The sequence below is a fragment of the Pyxicephalus adspersus genome, chromosome 4, assembly GCF_032062135.1.
Source record: "Pyxicephalus adspersus chromosome 4, UCB_Pads_2.0, whole genome shotgun sequence".
Classification (NCBI taxonomy): Eukaryota; Metazoa; Chordata; class Amphibia; order Anura; family Pyxicephalidae; genus Pyxicephalus; species Pyxicephalus adspersus.
The window spans coordinates 80128520-80144442 of record NC_092861.1 but is presented as its reverse complement, the minus strand read 5'-3'; the positions used below and the strand labels follow the sequence as shown (position 1 = coordinate 80144442).

Here is a 15923-nt window from a genome sequence, read left to right as displayed (position 1 = left end):
GTCCCAATGTTTCCCTAGATAAGTGTTGCTGGCAGCATCTCAACTCCCGCCCAGTCTCCTATCATTAACACAAACTAGTTTCAGGCAGTGTTCTTCTTTCAGGGTGGTTGGATCATGCCTACACAGTGCTGTCTTTCTGTGTAAATGAGCACCTTTACCCAGACTAAAAATACGGCATCAATTAAAGCGGTTTCAACTGCTTTTAAATATACAAATCAATATAAATGGGTTCCTAGCATTCTATCAAACTTTTGATTTATATCACTGCTGTTTTGAAGTGTTATGTCTTCTTTTTGTGACCAAGCAACTGAAAAACTGAATCTAATCTCTGTTTTATTTTAATATTGTCGTAGACAGGGCAAATATCATCTGGAATCGATTCTCCTGAAGGACTGATATTGCATGCAAGGATATACTATGGATTTTAATTTACAGATGTATTTTTCCATTCGATTTATGCTGTGCCTAATTCATACCTTATTATAAAGATTGTATAGCAATAAATCCTTGTGAACATGAACTGTTTTTCCTCCACAAGATTAAGAGAATATAATCTTGTGGAAAAAAAAAATTAATGTTCACAGGGAGTTATTGCTATACAATAATAAGGTATAATAAATATACCTTTATGATAAGGTATCAATTTGGCACAGCATAAATCGAATAGAAGGAGCCCTAAATGGAGCACTAATATATATGCACTTATAGGTAGCCTAGATTAATTAAATTTGACTTCTTCTTCTTGCATGTATGACAGATAATATCTCTGAATTGCTGTTCTGATGTAACTTTGTTGTGTTTAAGGTAAATATGCCGAAGACATTTTCGGGGAGCTGTTCAATGAGGCTCACAGCTTTTCCTTTAGAGTGAACTCTTTACAAGAACGTGTTGACCGGTTATCTGTCAGTGTAACACAGCTTGATCCTAAAGAGGAGGAACGTAAGTTTTCTAACCCATATTCATCTTTCCTTTTTTCCTTCATCATAACCAGTATAAAATTCTGGCATCAGTTTGCTAATTTTAGTACAGAAAATTCACACACTCTGGGATTACACTGGAAAGCAGAGATAATTCACTTGACAAGCCAACACAGCTGGACAATTGCACGCTGCAATTGTCTGATGTCAGCACATAAAATAGGTCATCTTGAGTTCCACATTCTGCTACAGTTAATTAAACAATGGAGAAACGCATGAAAGTACCATTTTATGCCAAGTGAATTAAAAAAATATATATATTTTTGGTACCTTGTTGAGTGCAGGTAGACTGTGGTGGGGCATCTTCCAACTCAGGATGTAGAGAATATACAAGAGGAGTGGAATTAGTTTTTTATAAACCTGAGGGAAGATGGTTAAGCATTATCTTGGGTTATGGTACATCTGTTGTGAGAAAAGCATGGATGCTGCCCTGCTGATGGTTCATCTGAAAATGCTACTTGCAGCTTTCTGTACTTTTCAAATTACAGATTTGAGCCCTGTATGGTTTCAATAAATTGAGGCACATTCTCTCATGATGAACTTTTAAGCTAGGGTAATGTTAGTTAGGTGGCTAAGGTTAGTGTTTAGTTCCAGGTGGTACATTACAGGCTTAATTTAGTTGTTATCCTGAAGCAGGGCTATTAGCAACATTACAAAATTACATGTATGATGCAGGTCTGACACTAACACAACATTCTTTGTTAAAGTGGCCCTGTAAGCGATATATTACTTGTTTATCCTGCTAATTGTCTATTTTTCATTATTTATTACAGTATCATGTTATTTATTCTAAATTGAAATTGTGAAGTAGCATTGTCACCTTATGGACAGGATAATGTTCTATGGACATTTGTAAGTTAAAATGGTAATTAGGTTGGAGACTGTGAAATCACATCTCCCAGCTAACACTTTTTGGTCAAGAAACAATCACAAAATTATGGGGCTACAAATAATAAATGTATTGAAAATATACAGTATCTTGCCCATCTTTGTAAAACATTTTATATGTATAATAGTGTCTTATAGTGTACCAATTCACAATCTAAAGTACACATTGTCTAAAATGTATTAAGCGTCCTTTTGCACCGTCCAGTGATAGTGGTTTTAATGCATGATTGATGCTATAAATCTCACATACAGGCTTTCTTTCAGGGAGACAAATTTTATGCCTCTTGCCTTGGACGACCTGACAATAGCTTTTTAATGCATGCAATAGTATAGAAGAATCAATAGAATTTACATGAGTACAACAGCTTCCTTTTGTGGTAGATTTTTGTGTTACAAGATTTGAAGTAACTATTTAATTGATCCCTTTATGAAAGATCGGGAGGTATATGACTATTAACCTAGGTGTATATACTGGAGTCTTAAAATAGAGAGAGCAGTGGACTGACTAAATTATTTTATTTTGTGGACTAAAACACATGTGCATTCAGAAATATAAACATAGCAAAGTATCAGTAAAATTATATACTGGCATTTAAAAATGGCTTCATAGCAAGCACTTTCAGTTATTGTTGGATATTGAACTAACATTTCACATGTGTATGGAACCAAACTGCTCAGTGCCTCTTAGCCCTTTTTGTTTTTTTGGTTTGTATTTGTAATGTGCAGTGTAACATAATATGCACACCTGTATCTGTTCACAATTATTCGAATTGTAAGAGTTTCCAAACCAGTAGTTAAAAGAATTGGACAATTGATATGTAGATGATTGTGAGTAACATGTATGAGAGATGCTTTCTAGATGTGCTCACCCAACCTTCATTATTTTTAGATAACGCAAAACAGATAAGCACATGTGTTAGCCAGGGGACACATTTTAAATGCTTATAGATATCTATGGATCAGGGGAAAAAAAAGCCAAACAGCTGCAAAGGAAGGGGGGTGGAGGTGGCATATTAGTGTGGCAAAACAACTCCTGATTAATACTGTGGTTGGAAAAACACTCCCTTAAAGGGGAAGTAGACTCCCTTTCACTAGCTGCTTGGCAGCACCTCAGGAGCGTTGGTCATCTTGGTTGTCGAAGTTAGGATAACCTGTGCATGAGAGTTTATTCATTATGACACTGAAGTAGGCCAGTATTGTACACAGAACGTTTGTAGGGTATTTATATCACTAATATTTTTATTATTATTATTAAAAGTAGCATGCAAAGCTAAAAACCTTCCCATCTGTCCAAAAAATAGTTTTGGCTGGGGTGCTTTTGCTTAAATCTCCATCAAAGACACAGATCAGAAAGAGTAACTTGGCAGATCCCAATTGTGATATGCCAAAGTCCATATGTGGTGTCATACCTTCTTATTGTAGGTTTCAAAAACTGGACAGAGCAATTTTCCTTCATATAGTTCCCTTGGCAGTACAGATGATGCTTAATCTTTTCGAATTTTCATGTTTGTGAATTATTTATACGTTTATACACTGAATCAATATCTATTACATATCACAAACATGAGCTCATCATATACCTGTCCATGGTGCTTATGGAATTATATTGACTTTATTACATAGTTAAAGCCATTTGTGGACACAGGGTTTTATGCAGGAAAATATATACAGGTAGATGCTTCTTAAATCCTATAAAGAACATTGCCTCCCATACAGGGAGCATTTATAAACTGAACAAAGTCTATTTGCTTTCTGCTCTATAAAAACATTCCTACGTTCAGAACGGTGTTTTTTTCACAAATGTATTTTCCCCTGGCAAGGACTGTAGGTCAGGGCATGAGAGCAAAAACACCTTTTGGCATGTACCATTAATAGAGCAACTTTAAGATAATGACTTCAAATGGGAATGAAATGCCTCAACTTCAAATATCGCTCTGCGTTTGATGTCAATAAGGGAGCTAAAAGAGAGCAAAAAAAATTCTTTTACTAACCTTGCTAACACCATAGCTGGCTGTTAGAAATCTATTTACCGCCCTGTAGTAAGCTGCATTTCCTGCTATGAAGGGCACATCCAATTCTGTTTTATTTGCCAGTGCGGCCATTGTTTGGCATTCCCAAAAGGCATAATCATTTTATTGTTCCATAAGTAAAGCTGATCCTTTATTTGCTGTTGGCTGGGTAATAAAAGAATGTAGGGACATGGTTTTCACCATCTATACAATCCAGAGTGAAGATATTTTTTTAGGAAAAACACCAGCTGTTAAATATGAAGAACAACTGCTGGGAAAACCTTTGAGAAACAGCTGTTTTTCTGTTAAAACCTGTGTGTCTAATCAGCCATTTAATTCCCAGTCATGGGCGTCAGAGATGTGATTGTAATTGGATGCCAATCACACAATTTTAATTACTTTAGCAAAATTACAAATCGTTATTGTTACCTTTTTGATTTTGTTTAAATAGCTTCATATAGTTCTGTTCATTGTATGAGTGTGAATAGATATGATGTATATACTTTCACATTCAGCCTTGGTATATTTTGAAAAATATATGCATATGCGCACATTTACTATTTACTTAAAAGGATAAAAACGCTGTGTATTCGCATCTTACAAATAAACATGCACAGGTATTATACCCAAATGGTAAAACTACCCAACACATCAGGATACCAAATACAGTAGCAGGGTACCCAATACAGGACAAATAGGGATTTGATCCAGGTCATCCTTAGGTCCTATATCACATAAGCTTTTTTTCTTTAGTGGTAGTAGTAGTGTAGTAGAATGCAAACCCCCAGGAGGTCAACTGCACGTCAAATGGTGAATTCTGAATGATCTCTGAAGCATCTTAAACTGATGTCAGAGGTATACCCATTACCCCAGCACTTATCTTTGAACATTTTTCTTATGTTTATTATATATACTTGTAAATATATTTTGGTCTTTGGTTTTGTGTGTGCTGGTGGCATCCAACTTGTAAGACGTACACACCTAATTGAAGGAATTACCTGACTTTCTTACTGCTCACGTGAGATTCTGGAATGAGACTTTCTGTAGGGCTTGGAGCACCATATAAAAATAACACAGCTCATATCACATTAGATTGAGCTTGCTATTTTTATACAGTGCTGAAGGAGAAAGTAGGTTAGATTTGTTAGCTGCACAAATGGTTCTCCAAGAAAAAAAAGTACATTTTGATGAAGCCATCATCCAAATAGTTTTCACTCAAATAATAAATAGGGAAAATTAAATCTTGTCTGTATGAGCAGTGCATCTGCCTGTATGTAGACAGTGATTTATAGGAATGTGTTCATTATTTCTATCCCAATATGATGATCCTAACATAATATAGGGTATTTAGTGTGATATGCTTTCCGTAGCTCTAATGTATATGTCTTGGGTGTATATTCAGATGTTAGATTGTTTTACATCCTAGTAATTCATCTGCTTTTTTTTTTCATAAAGAACTTGACAGGTTTAACACATTTTTTAGCGTGTTGCTTGCAAAGCAAGTATGTACTGCAGGAATGTTGAAGAAATGCTTGTATCCTAGGTATGTGGTAAAGAAATACAAATACACTACAACTATAGAAGAGTGCATTCTGTTTTTGCATGGTTTACCATTGAGAGTTGTCAGACAGCATGAGAACAATTACAAGATAATTGCAGTGTGTTTTTGTACAAAGTCTTTATTGTACATGGCGTTGATGTGGCCACCTCGGAATTCACTCTTTCCTCAATGACACTTGCTGTAAAATTACTTTGATTGCATTCCTTCTATGAAATAGCATAACTTGGGCAAAAGATTTGTTTTGATTGTATTGCATTTCTCAGTGCTAGAACACACAAATCTAGTGTTGCTTTAGGATGTTGGTTAAAATTGGGACACATAATAATTATAATGTAGAACTGTAGCATGCTTCTACCACTAGCATCTCCATCGATTACTCCATCGGTAGCCCAGAAGGCTGCTTGAGGACAGTTTGCATGCCATTCTTGCCTGGGCAAAGAATAAAGAAGTGGGAAGACTGTACCGCTAACAAGAAGAGCCTAAAGGTGGTTCCTATTCATACATTTTTAATCTTGTTTTCTTTTTAAGAGGATAGGAGGGTCATAGTACATAGTTCATTAGTAAGATGTTTCTTCTATAGACTGTAGTTCCTAATTTATTTGCTTTATTATTCTAACCAGTTTAGTAGTTTATTCAAGGGCTAGGGGCGATTTCTCTCCCCCCCCCTTTTTTTTCTTTTATTTTGAGGGGGTAGGGTTACCTGGCTTTTTCATCAACCTAAAGGCTTCAATACATTCCGGGTCATTAACCCTGAACAAATAAACTGTTGGGAAGTTCTGACTTTACTAGCTGCAATCTTGCATTGGTGCTTCAGAAACTTTTAAGGCCTAAAAAACAGTTAAGCAGCCAGCCTACTTCATATTTTACAATACCAGTGTCTTTTAACCATGCACTGTTTAAAGGACATAGACTTGAATGGGATGCACCTGTACTGTAGGAGCTACTCAAGTTCTATATAGTTTAGTAAAAATCTTTCTGTACTCCATTATACTGAATTCACTACTCCTTTGTCAGCTTTTGGCCCTTGTCATCTGAAAAATCCCATAAAAGACTTTTTGATTGTGATGCTTTTGCAGTGGGGAAACAAACTGCAATGGAGGCATTCAGGTACAGAGAGTCAGCATTGAAAGTGATGCCTTCTAAATGTGCTACTTGTTGAGTAGACACGGAGAACATTGTCTACCTCCCTTGCCCTCATCTGCTGCATAAATACAGGTATAATTTAAGGTCCATATTGGTGTCTTTGAAGAAATTTGTGAATATATAACCCAATAAATGTTCCATACCCAAAACGCAAAGCATTTGCGTGTGTTTTATACATCACTTATTAACGCAGGTGTAGAATTGCCTCTTATTGATAAATCATGATAGACTTTTTTTCCTACAAGTTAGCGGGCATGATTTGCCTGATGAACATGACTTAAATTCTAATATTCTATAGCTAGAAATGTATGTATTTGGCTCCTATTTTCATTTACTTCAGCTTTTGTTGGTATTAAAATTTACATCCATGCAAATTTACCTGCATATATACACCTGTGTGTAAAAGATTTGTGGAAACATTTATAGTAGCACCTTTGCTGCTTTTTGTTCTTTAGTTTATATTTCTGTAGCACAATTTTTCAGAGAACTTCTCATCAAAAGATCAACTATTATATCCGTTTAGGACCGAAGCACATAGTTTTGTGTTTTTGTTCCCAGGCTCTGACATAGGGTTGTTTGGTTATTATGTAAACCGCAACTTTCAAGGAAGGTTGAGTTTTTGGGGTCTGCTATTAGACTGGCCTATCCATTGCTTAATGCTTCATTGCATTTGACCCTTTTTCACTGTTTAATGTAACATGTTTTCATCCAGTTTATACACGTTTGACTGTACAGTCAGACATTTTTATTGTCACACAATAAAAAATATGCAAACTAGTTTGATTAGTATAAACAAGGGCGTTGAGGAAAATCTACTGTGTTTTACATGTTCAGCTTTCATTTATACAAATACATTGGTTACTGCTCGTTTTTTAAAGGTAGTCCAGCGAACAAGTCCCACTTTTGGAATTATGTTGTAGAAAAAAAAACTTCTACATTTATACTAAGCTCTGTAGCTCTGTCTCAACAAGGGGCATTATGTACCCTATTAGAGACCAGTCTAGCACAACACTCTATCTACATGAGATTAAGTATCAGATTTCTTTATTGTGGATGGGGCACCATTACAAATACAATTAGCAGTTTACAAGGGAAAAGGGAAATGAAATTTTAAATCTTTAAAATGGGCCACTATATTCTGTCCAGTGAATTGTAGCATCTGCTTGGGGAACCTGGCATGATTAAATAGAATGAAGAAATTGTATTTGTTTAACCATACTATGGATAAGTCTGAAAAAGAATTCCACAATTCAGCATCTAAAGAAAGTCTGACTGCTGTGAAATGTAAAATATACTGTTACATTGGGCACAAATTAATGCGGAATTAGAACGTTCATTCAGACTTCGTCACAAGTGCTCTTTTGTAAGCCCACGTCTGTTCTTTTTTGAGACTTGTGAGAAATAAGAGAAACCTTCTACACTTGTAATGGAAAAAGTTTCCATATTATCAGTGGTGTTGGGTAGCATGGCTATGAAGCTTTAGTTTCCTAGCTTCCCAGCCTGTAATAAGAAATCCACTTGACCCAGGTAATGTATAGCTTGTGCTAGGGAACTTGGTGTAGGAAAAAGAATAATTTGGGTTTAGGTTTTTCTTAAACAAAAAAATGGTGCTTTTTCATGGGAAAGGGCAGTAAGATAGACTACAGATAGGTGTGTTTTTTTTTTTTTTTGTTTTTTTATGACCCACAACTTTGGCAGTCTCGTGTTTCAGAAATGTGATGAGAAAGCTACCTATACAATCTGATAGAGTGCAGATACTGTTTTGGTGGTAGGGCTTTGATATACTAGAAAAAATAATTGCAGCACAGAAAATTGGGTCATGAGCTAGAGGCTAAAACGGCTGCATAGTGTGGGAGAATTGACAGAATTATAATCAAAAATAGACCAAGGAATCTGTTGGGATATAAATATAGGGGCTGCAAGTATTCTAGGGGGAGAACAGTTGGGGGTGGGGGGTCAGAAATGGAAAAGGATCTAGAGGTTCTGGTAGATCATAGACTTAATAACAGCATGCAATGCCAAGCTGCAATATCTAAAGCTAGTAAAGTACTTTCTTGTATTAAAAGAGGAATAGACTGCAGAGATGGAGACATAATCCTGCCCCTGTACAAAGAATTGGTCAGACCTCATCTGGAATATGCAGTCCTGTTTTGGGTACCAGTTCACAAGAAGGAAATGTGTAATTGGAGAGAGTGCAGAGAAGGGTAACTAAATTAATAAAAGGAATGGAGGAGCTCAGCTATGAGGAGAGATTGGCAGAACTGAATCTATTCGCCCTTGGGATGAGACATAAGGGGGGATATGATCACCCTGTATAAATTTATATACGGTCCATGTAGAGAACTCTTTTCTTAATTATTCACTTTGAGATCATTACAAAGAACAAGAGGGAACTCTTTGCGTCTGGAGGAAAAGAAGTTTAAGCTCCGGATAAGGAAGGGATTCTTCACTGTAAGGTCTGACCTACTATGTAACCATGTATTTTGCCTCATAACATTTTTCTATAATTATAATTTTTTGATGCTTTTACGGTTTGTAACTTTATTTTTTTACAACATACCTTTTTTATGCTCATTTGCTTATATTTGAATTTGTGTTTCAGTCTCACTGCAGGATATTACAATGCGGAAAGCTTTCAGAAGTTCTACCATTCAGGATCAGCAACTGTTTGACCGCAAAACCTTGCCAATTCCTCTTCAAGAGACCTATGAGTTGTGTGAACATCCACCACCTCTTGATATTCTAACACCGTACAGGTAAATGTATTTTAAATTGATTTCTACATATCCAGTTGACCATTTGTTACACTATATTATATATATCTCCGTAATACTGTCGTTTGTTAAAAAGTAATTTTTTTTTAGGTTTACAAACATTAAGCTGGTGAAGCTCTATTCAAGAACAGGGCCTCTAACTTAGCAGCTGCTAATTTACAAAATAAACCTGCAGAGATGGCAACTAGTGAATTAACGTGATCTGCCAAAAGCAAGCAGGCACTGCTGTGCTTTCCAAGCCCAGCATGCTTTGCAACTGGTGTCATATCTATTAATATGGTTATTTGAGAAGTACAGATATTATAATAGTAATTAAAGAAAAAAAGTTAAAGCTGAATTAGAAACCCTACTTAAACAGTAAATCGATTTTTTTTGTTACCATTCAAAAGGTATGTTCTATTCAGATTAGAAAATTAAATCTTGCAGTAGATGTTGGAAGCATAACCTGCCTAGTTGTTTGCCATCCGGTATCTATTGCTACAGAACTTGGTCTTTGTCCTTATGTCTGTAATCTGAAGCTTGCATTTCCATGATTAAATATGTAGGGATATATATATATATATATTCCTATATATATATATAATTAGATAACATTTTTGTTACAATAGTGATATGCAGACCATCCTAGGCATTTGTCCTTTTTCCAATTTTGTCTTTGAACGTGCTGCTTAGTTGAGGCACTGAGGACATCCTGTACCGCAGATGTCACACATTTATGCCCATTATTTAAATATGCCAATTAAAATAATGTGCTGTACTCTGAACATTCTGCTAAAGTGTTAGGTTAAATTGGCTTCCCAGGAATCCCTCTCCCTTCCTTTTTAATTTGAAGATTGCTGCCAAGAGTCTTTCATCCTATCCAATATACGCTCAAGAGGATTAACAGATTCGTTTTTGAAAATCTGTGTTTGATCGTGGTGCATACAGTTGAAATTCTAGCAAGTTTTGTATTTGAGTGTTAGTAGATAACCTTTTAATGTATATACTAACTTCATCTTTAATTATAACTTACTCCATTCTTGAATGTGCCATGTGGTGTAGTTCTGAGGACTGCATTTAAATTTTTAAATTTAAAAATTTATTTGCTACCGTTAATGTATAAATCTCTTCATTAATGGGCCTTTGCTTAGGTTTCCAACATCTAATCTAAACAGTATTAAATCTAAAGTGTAGTAAATTTAAAAATGCTGTAAATTTAAAGTTAAACAACTTTGTATATTACCTTAATAAAAAACATTATTGAAATTCACAAAACTTTTAAATATTAACATGTCTTAATTTTGTTTCTATAGAGATGATGGTAAAGAGGGCCTAAAATTTTACACAAATCCATCCTACTTCTTTGATTTATGGAAAGAGAAGATGTTGCAAGACACAGAGGACAAGCGGAAGGAGAAGCGAAAACAAAAGGTATTTAATAAATATTTGTTAATTAGGAATGCTTTGCATCAGAGAACATCATACACGGCAATCTTGCTTTTATTCAGCATTGCATGGTACTATATGGAGTTTACATTCACTTCATTTTTTTGAGACCAATAATGTGTTTTTTTTTCCTTTAATAAAAGTGCAAATATATGTGAAAAAGCTGTGGGTTCACTTTGTTCGAACCCTTGTTTATGTTAAAATTCTCTTTCACAAATACATCTGCTACTTATCTGCTTTCTGTTTGCCACAGAATTATTTTCCTTTTTATGAATCCCTGTTTAAATTTTTTAACATTGGTTAGGTGAAGTGGCACTCCAGCCAAAAAGAAGAGGTTAAACCCTCTGGCAAGTATAAAATAATTGTGGTTCAATGCTGCCCCCAAGCCCTGTTGTAAAAATGCAGTCCACTGTAAACCCTACTTTCTATTCCAATTATGTAATCAATGGAAAATCTCCCCAACAGAGACTAATGCAGCAATAACCATCTCACTGTCCTGTATTGTTACCTTGAGAAAGGAGATCATCATATCACAAAAATGGTTGGTTTTGGCAAATTAGTAAAGCAATCTTTTGAACATCTTTTGGCGTTTTTTCTATAATGCTGAGAATTCACCATGGAATAATAAATAAGAAAGCAAATAGAATGGATACTGTGAATGCCAAAAAAATATGCCAACTAAAAAAGTTCAGCACGTTCATAAAGACAACTCTTTTAGCAGAATATCCTAATGTTGCCTAAAACAATAGTTTTCATTATGAACGCATTTTATATTTTATTTAAAGTGTCTGGGTACATGGAACCCCAGTACTTAATAAACCTTCTTTTAGCCATTCTGTTCTGTAATTAGATCAATTAAATCTAATTTACGGGCAGTACATTTATTGCTTTTATCTGGAATAAAGGGTGTGTTTATAATGACCTGGTGTTCACTTTATTTTCCTTGGAGCCAAGATATCACTGTTTCTTCATTATTGAACGTACAATGTCTTGACCATTTTCTGGATGTTTTCTTGCTTTGTGTGGCTCTTACTCTAGTTTTTCTTTGTGTTTAACCTATTTTTTATTTGTTAAATGACAGATCTTTTCTATGACTGCTGAATTTGTTGGCTAACACTGCCGCTTGAATGCTTATATCTTTATTTATTTTTTAACCTCCTTTTTTAGCAAAAGAATATTGATCGTCCACATGAACCAGAGAAAGTGCCTCGTGCCCCACACGACAGACGACGTCAATGGCAGAAGCTTGCTCTTGGTGCCGAACTGGCAGAAGATGATCTAGAGATTATACAGAAACATGTGGAAATAGCTAATGGACCAGCATCACATTTTGAAACAAGGTTTGCATTGTATTCCTTTGAACATTTTTCATTCTTGGGATGTGTAAGGTCTTAGTTTGCAGACTGCAGTAGATGCAAAAAAGTTTACACATCTAGCAGTTTCATATATTTTTCGAATTGCATCCTATGATGAGATTTCTGCTGTTGGGTTCCCAAGCAAGCATTTTTTTGCACCTGTTTGGGGGGATCCCACTCTCCCTAATGGATCTTTAAATTTTTTAAAAATATAAGAATGCGCCCAAAGAAGTTAGCAAGGCCTAGGACACAAGAAAGACCTTGGCCAGAACTTCAGCTAAATAAGGCCACTGGACCCTTGTTTTGTCTCAGTGGAATTTAGGAAGTTGTTTATTTGTAGTAAGCATGTGAATAAATATTTGCACACCTTCATAAAGGTTACTTGAAGCTTCCTATTCATAAATGATTATGGGTACCATAAGGATTAATACTTTAATTTTTGAATTGTTATTCAGATAATGGTAAGGTTTATTTTCTTGCATACATTTTTAATATACCCTTACATTTTATTACTAGGCCTCAAGCTTATGGAGAAAATGCAGATGGAAACTTCTCGCTTGCAGCTCTACCTTATAGTCAGATGAATGATCTACTGAACAGGGTTCAGGGTGAAGAAAGGGTTTTGGTGAGGCCTCATGAACCACCTCCTCCTCCACCAATGCATGCTGCTGGAGATGGAAAAGCCATGCCAGTTATCAGGTAGGCAATTTTTGAATTGAAAGGTAGTGGTTTTACCTTTTTTTGTGAGTAAAATATTTCAGATTGAAAGGTGTCTGAAATGGTCTGAGGATCTGAGCAAGTTGGAACAGATTGGCATTGTTTGGAAATATCAGACCAGTGTTTTAATGTCACGGTTAGGTGTCCAAGCATCAAGAAGTCTTCCATTAAAGACCCTCTAAAAATGAGTTGTCACCAGAGTCTAGTCCTTTGATTGCTTTGTTTTCTCAGGTAGTTAACCACCTGAGCGTTACACTGATTTCTAGATTTCTGTTCCAAAAGCGTCACAGGTTTTCATGAAATTTTTTTTTTCCGGCGCTGGAACACGGAACCGACGCTGGATTAGCACAGCGGGACCAGGTAAGTGGGGATTTTAGTGTAGGCGAAAAAATACGGGGTTATCCAAAAGAGCAAAAATATTTAGTGCGAGAAATTACGGGCTTAGCGGTTGGGGGGTTAAACAAATACATCCGCTCACCCTTTGACATTTTCATACATTCATATAGGGCACATACACAATCTGAAGTTGAGAATTTTAGATCCCCTTACCTGAAGGAACTAAGGCTTTTACAGCTTCTCCTGAGAAAGTAACGTCTTTATTTAAGAAAAAATCAAGGTTATTCTAGTGATGAGTGAAATTAAGGACTTTTTTTGTTTGTGCAAACAGATTATTTTATCAAAAGTGCAAACATTGAAGTCTTTGCCAACTTCCTGTACCAAGTCAGTTGGCAATATTGCTTTAAATATGACACTTTTGGGATGGGGGGAAAAAAAAGGACGAAAGGTCCTCGATGGAACAGGGACAGGCGAGTATCAATGGGTTTTTGGTTTATGGTTTGGATATATTTTTACATGCCTGTAAAGGTTACAGCAGATTGATCCGCTGCAATAGGGTCTGAATTTTTGAATTTTACCTGTAATCTAAGGTTTGTAAACAGCTTAGACATCCTCAAAAAAAGAAAAAAAAACTCAAAGAGCCGCCGCACTGCTGAACTTTTTTTTTTATTTGTCCTAGTGAATTTAGGGATATCGTTTTTATTTTAAAGGCTATTTATGTATGTCACTGAATTGTTAAAATAACTTTTTGTTTTTGTAACAGTGTATCAGGACCCAATTACCTTACCTCCTATAGTATGTTGTGTGGACAATATATGAAACCTGCATTTTTGTATAATGTTTAGAGTTGATACACTGAAAAATTCAATTGAAAAAAATTCAAAAAAGTAATTGCTGGTAATAATAGCACCTGAGGAAATTCAGAAAATTTCAGTAGTTTACTTTGTGTATCTCCATGCATGTTAGATTTGGTAAATCTATTCCATTATTATTATTCATTTTTTTTTTTTTGAAGCAGTAATCTAGATAAAAGATGTTTAAAAGTTTTTCCTGTTGAGTATCTCGACCTAGTAGAATAATTTTATATTTCAAGTTTGGAAGGGCCTAATTACCAGCAATTTGTCTTGTCTTTCTAGTGCCACACAAGGTTTGACTGAAAACCGGCCACAGTCTCCAGCAATGGGAAGAACACAAGTGTTCGTGAGCCCCTCTCCTCCGCCTCCACCACCACCTCTTCCTCCTCCTCCTCCACCACTTCCATCTGCACTTTCTGCATCTTCACTGCGCTCATCTATATCTTCCACTCCTCCGCCTCCTATTCCTCCACCACCCCCACCTCCTGCAACTAGCTTGCAGAATACTGTTGTTCCACCACCACCAGCTCCTCTTCAGATTGCTCCTGGAGTACTCCACCCAGCTCCACCACCTGTTGCTCCTCCTCTTGTACAGCCTTCTCCTCCATTATCACGTCCTGCTCAAGCAGGGGAAGCTGTGCCAGTACATCCACTTCCACAAACTGAAGCCCAGGGGCTTCCACCACCACCTCCACCACCACCTTTACCTCCTCCTGGAATGCGTCCCTCTTCCCCTGTTGCAGTCCCACCACTCTCCCACCCCCCTGCAGGTTTACATCCTCTTGCATCTATTGCACCTGGATCCCATGCTCCTTTGCTTCCGCCATCCCCACCATCACAAGTTGCTCCTGAGCCCAAGCGACATCCATCTACTCTACCAGTTATCAGTGACGCAAGAAGTGTTCTACTGGAAGCAATACGAAAAGGTAAAAACTGTGTGTTTACAACCATATTTTTTGTACTCATGGTTTGTTAGTTTATTTTTTAGTTAAAAAAAAAAAAACTGGTTCCCAGTCTCTTTGATCGGTCAATAGCCCTTTAACTATTGTTACAGTCTTTATTGTTTATTGAAAATGGTATATCAGAAGTGATTACAAACAGTATAAAGTAGCAGTATATAGTGATGGACAGAATACCTAACATGCTTATGGCATTACAACTATTTGTCTTTCATCTCTGAGGTGTTTTTCTTTAAAACAGAGGGAGGGCCTATACCAATGTGATTCCCAGTATAGTAAGAACAATAGCCAGACTACATTTCCCAGGATCTCTGCATTACCTTTGAAACCAGGTGTCTACTATACATTAGGAGGGACAGAACATGTAGGTAGTGGTAGGTAGACACCTGTCTCCAGTTGCCCCCTTGCTATATTGTCTGAACAATGACAGGAGCTCCACCAACCTGGTCAGAGTTCCGGTCATTTGTTCAGCACCTAAGGGGATCACTGGACCAGTCAGAGGTAATTATTAAAAAAAAAAAATATTTTATGAGGTTTTATTATTTCTTTTTATTATTTATCCCTTTCTGGGAATAAGTATTGGATACATTTCTTATCAAAGAGAGCTTCCAGATTCAAATAGGTTCCTCAACCGCAAACCCCCATAACACAAAGGTTTTGTTGTTGGATGAGGCCCTCTTCCTTCAACTGCTATCAGCAGGGTGGGGTAGGGTTTGTTCACATACTGTGGTAGATGCCTTCTGTGCAGTAGTACATAGTACAGCCTAAGACTTAATGAGCATTTTACTCTTGCAGTTCAGGTAGTTGCTACTTCAAAGATAATTTTTCTGTTAATTAATTTTTCAATTAATCTGTTGTCCAGAGTGGAGCTTTAAATCTAAAAATTATCCTTACTAAATTTGTAGGAACATGTGAAATTTGTGTT

The 15923-nt window shown here is 36.3% G+C and overlaps 1 protein-coding gene across 1 annotated transcript in view; it reads left to right on the top strand.

Annotated features, from left to right (window-relative positions):
- WASF1 (WASP family member 1) overlaps positions 1-15923 on the top strand; it is a 43815-nt gene that overhangs the window by 25866 nt on the left and 2026 nt on the right. The window contains exons 3-8 of the mRNA XM_072408759.1: positions 805-939; positions 9181-9334; positions 10645-10762; positions 11945-12117; positions 12649-12831; positions 14322-14965. Of these exons, the coding sequence (XP_072264860.1) occupies positions 805-939; positions 9181-9334; positions 10645-10762; positions 11945-12117; positions 12649-12831; positions 14322-14965 (1407 nt within the window). The remainder of the gene's footprint in view (positions 1-804; positions 940-9180; positions 9335-10644; positions 10763-11944; positions 12118-12648; positions 12832-14321; positions 14966-15923) is intronic.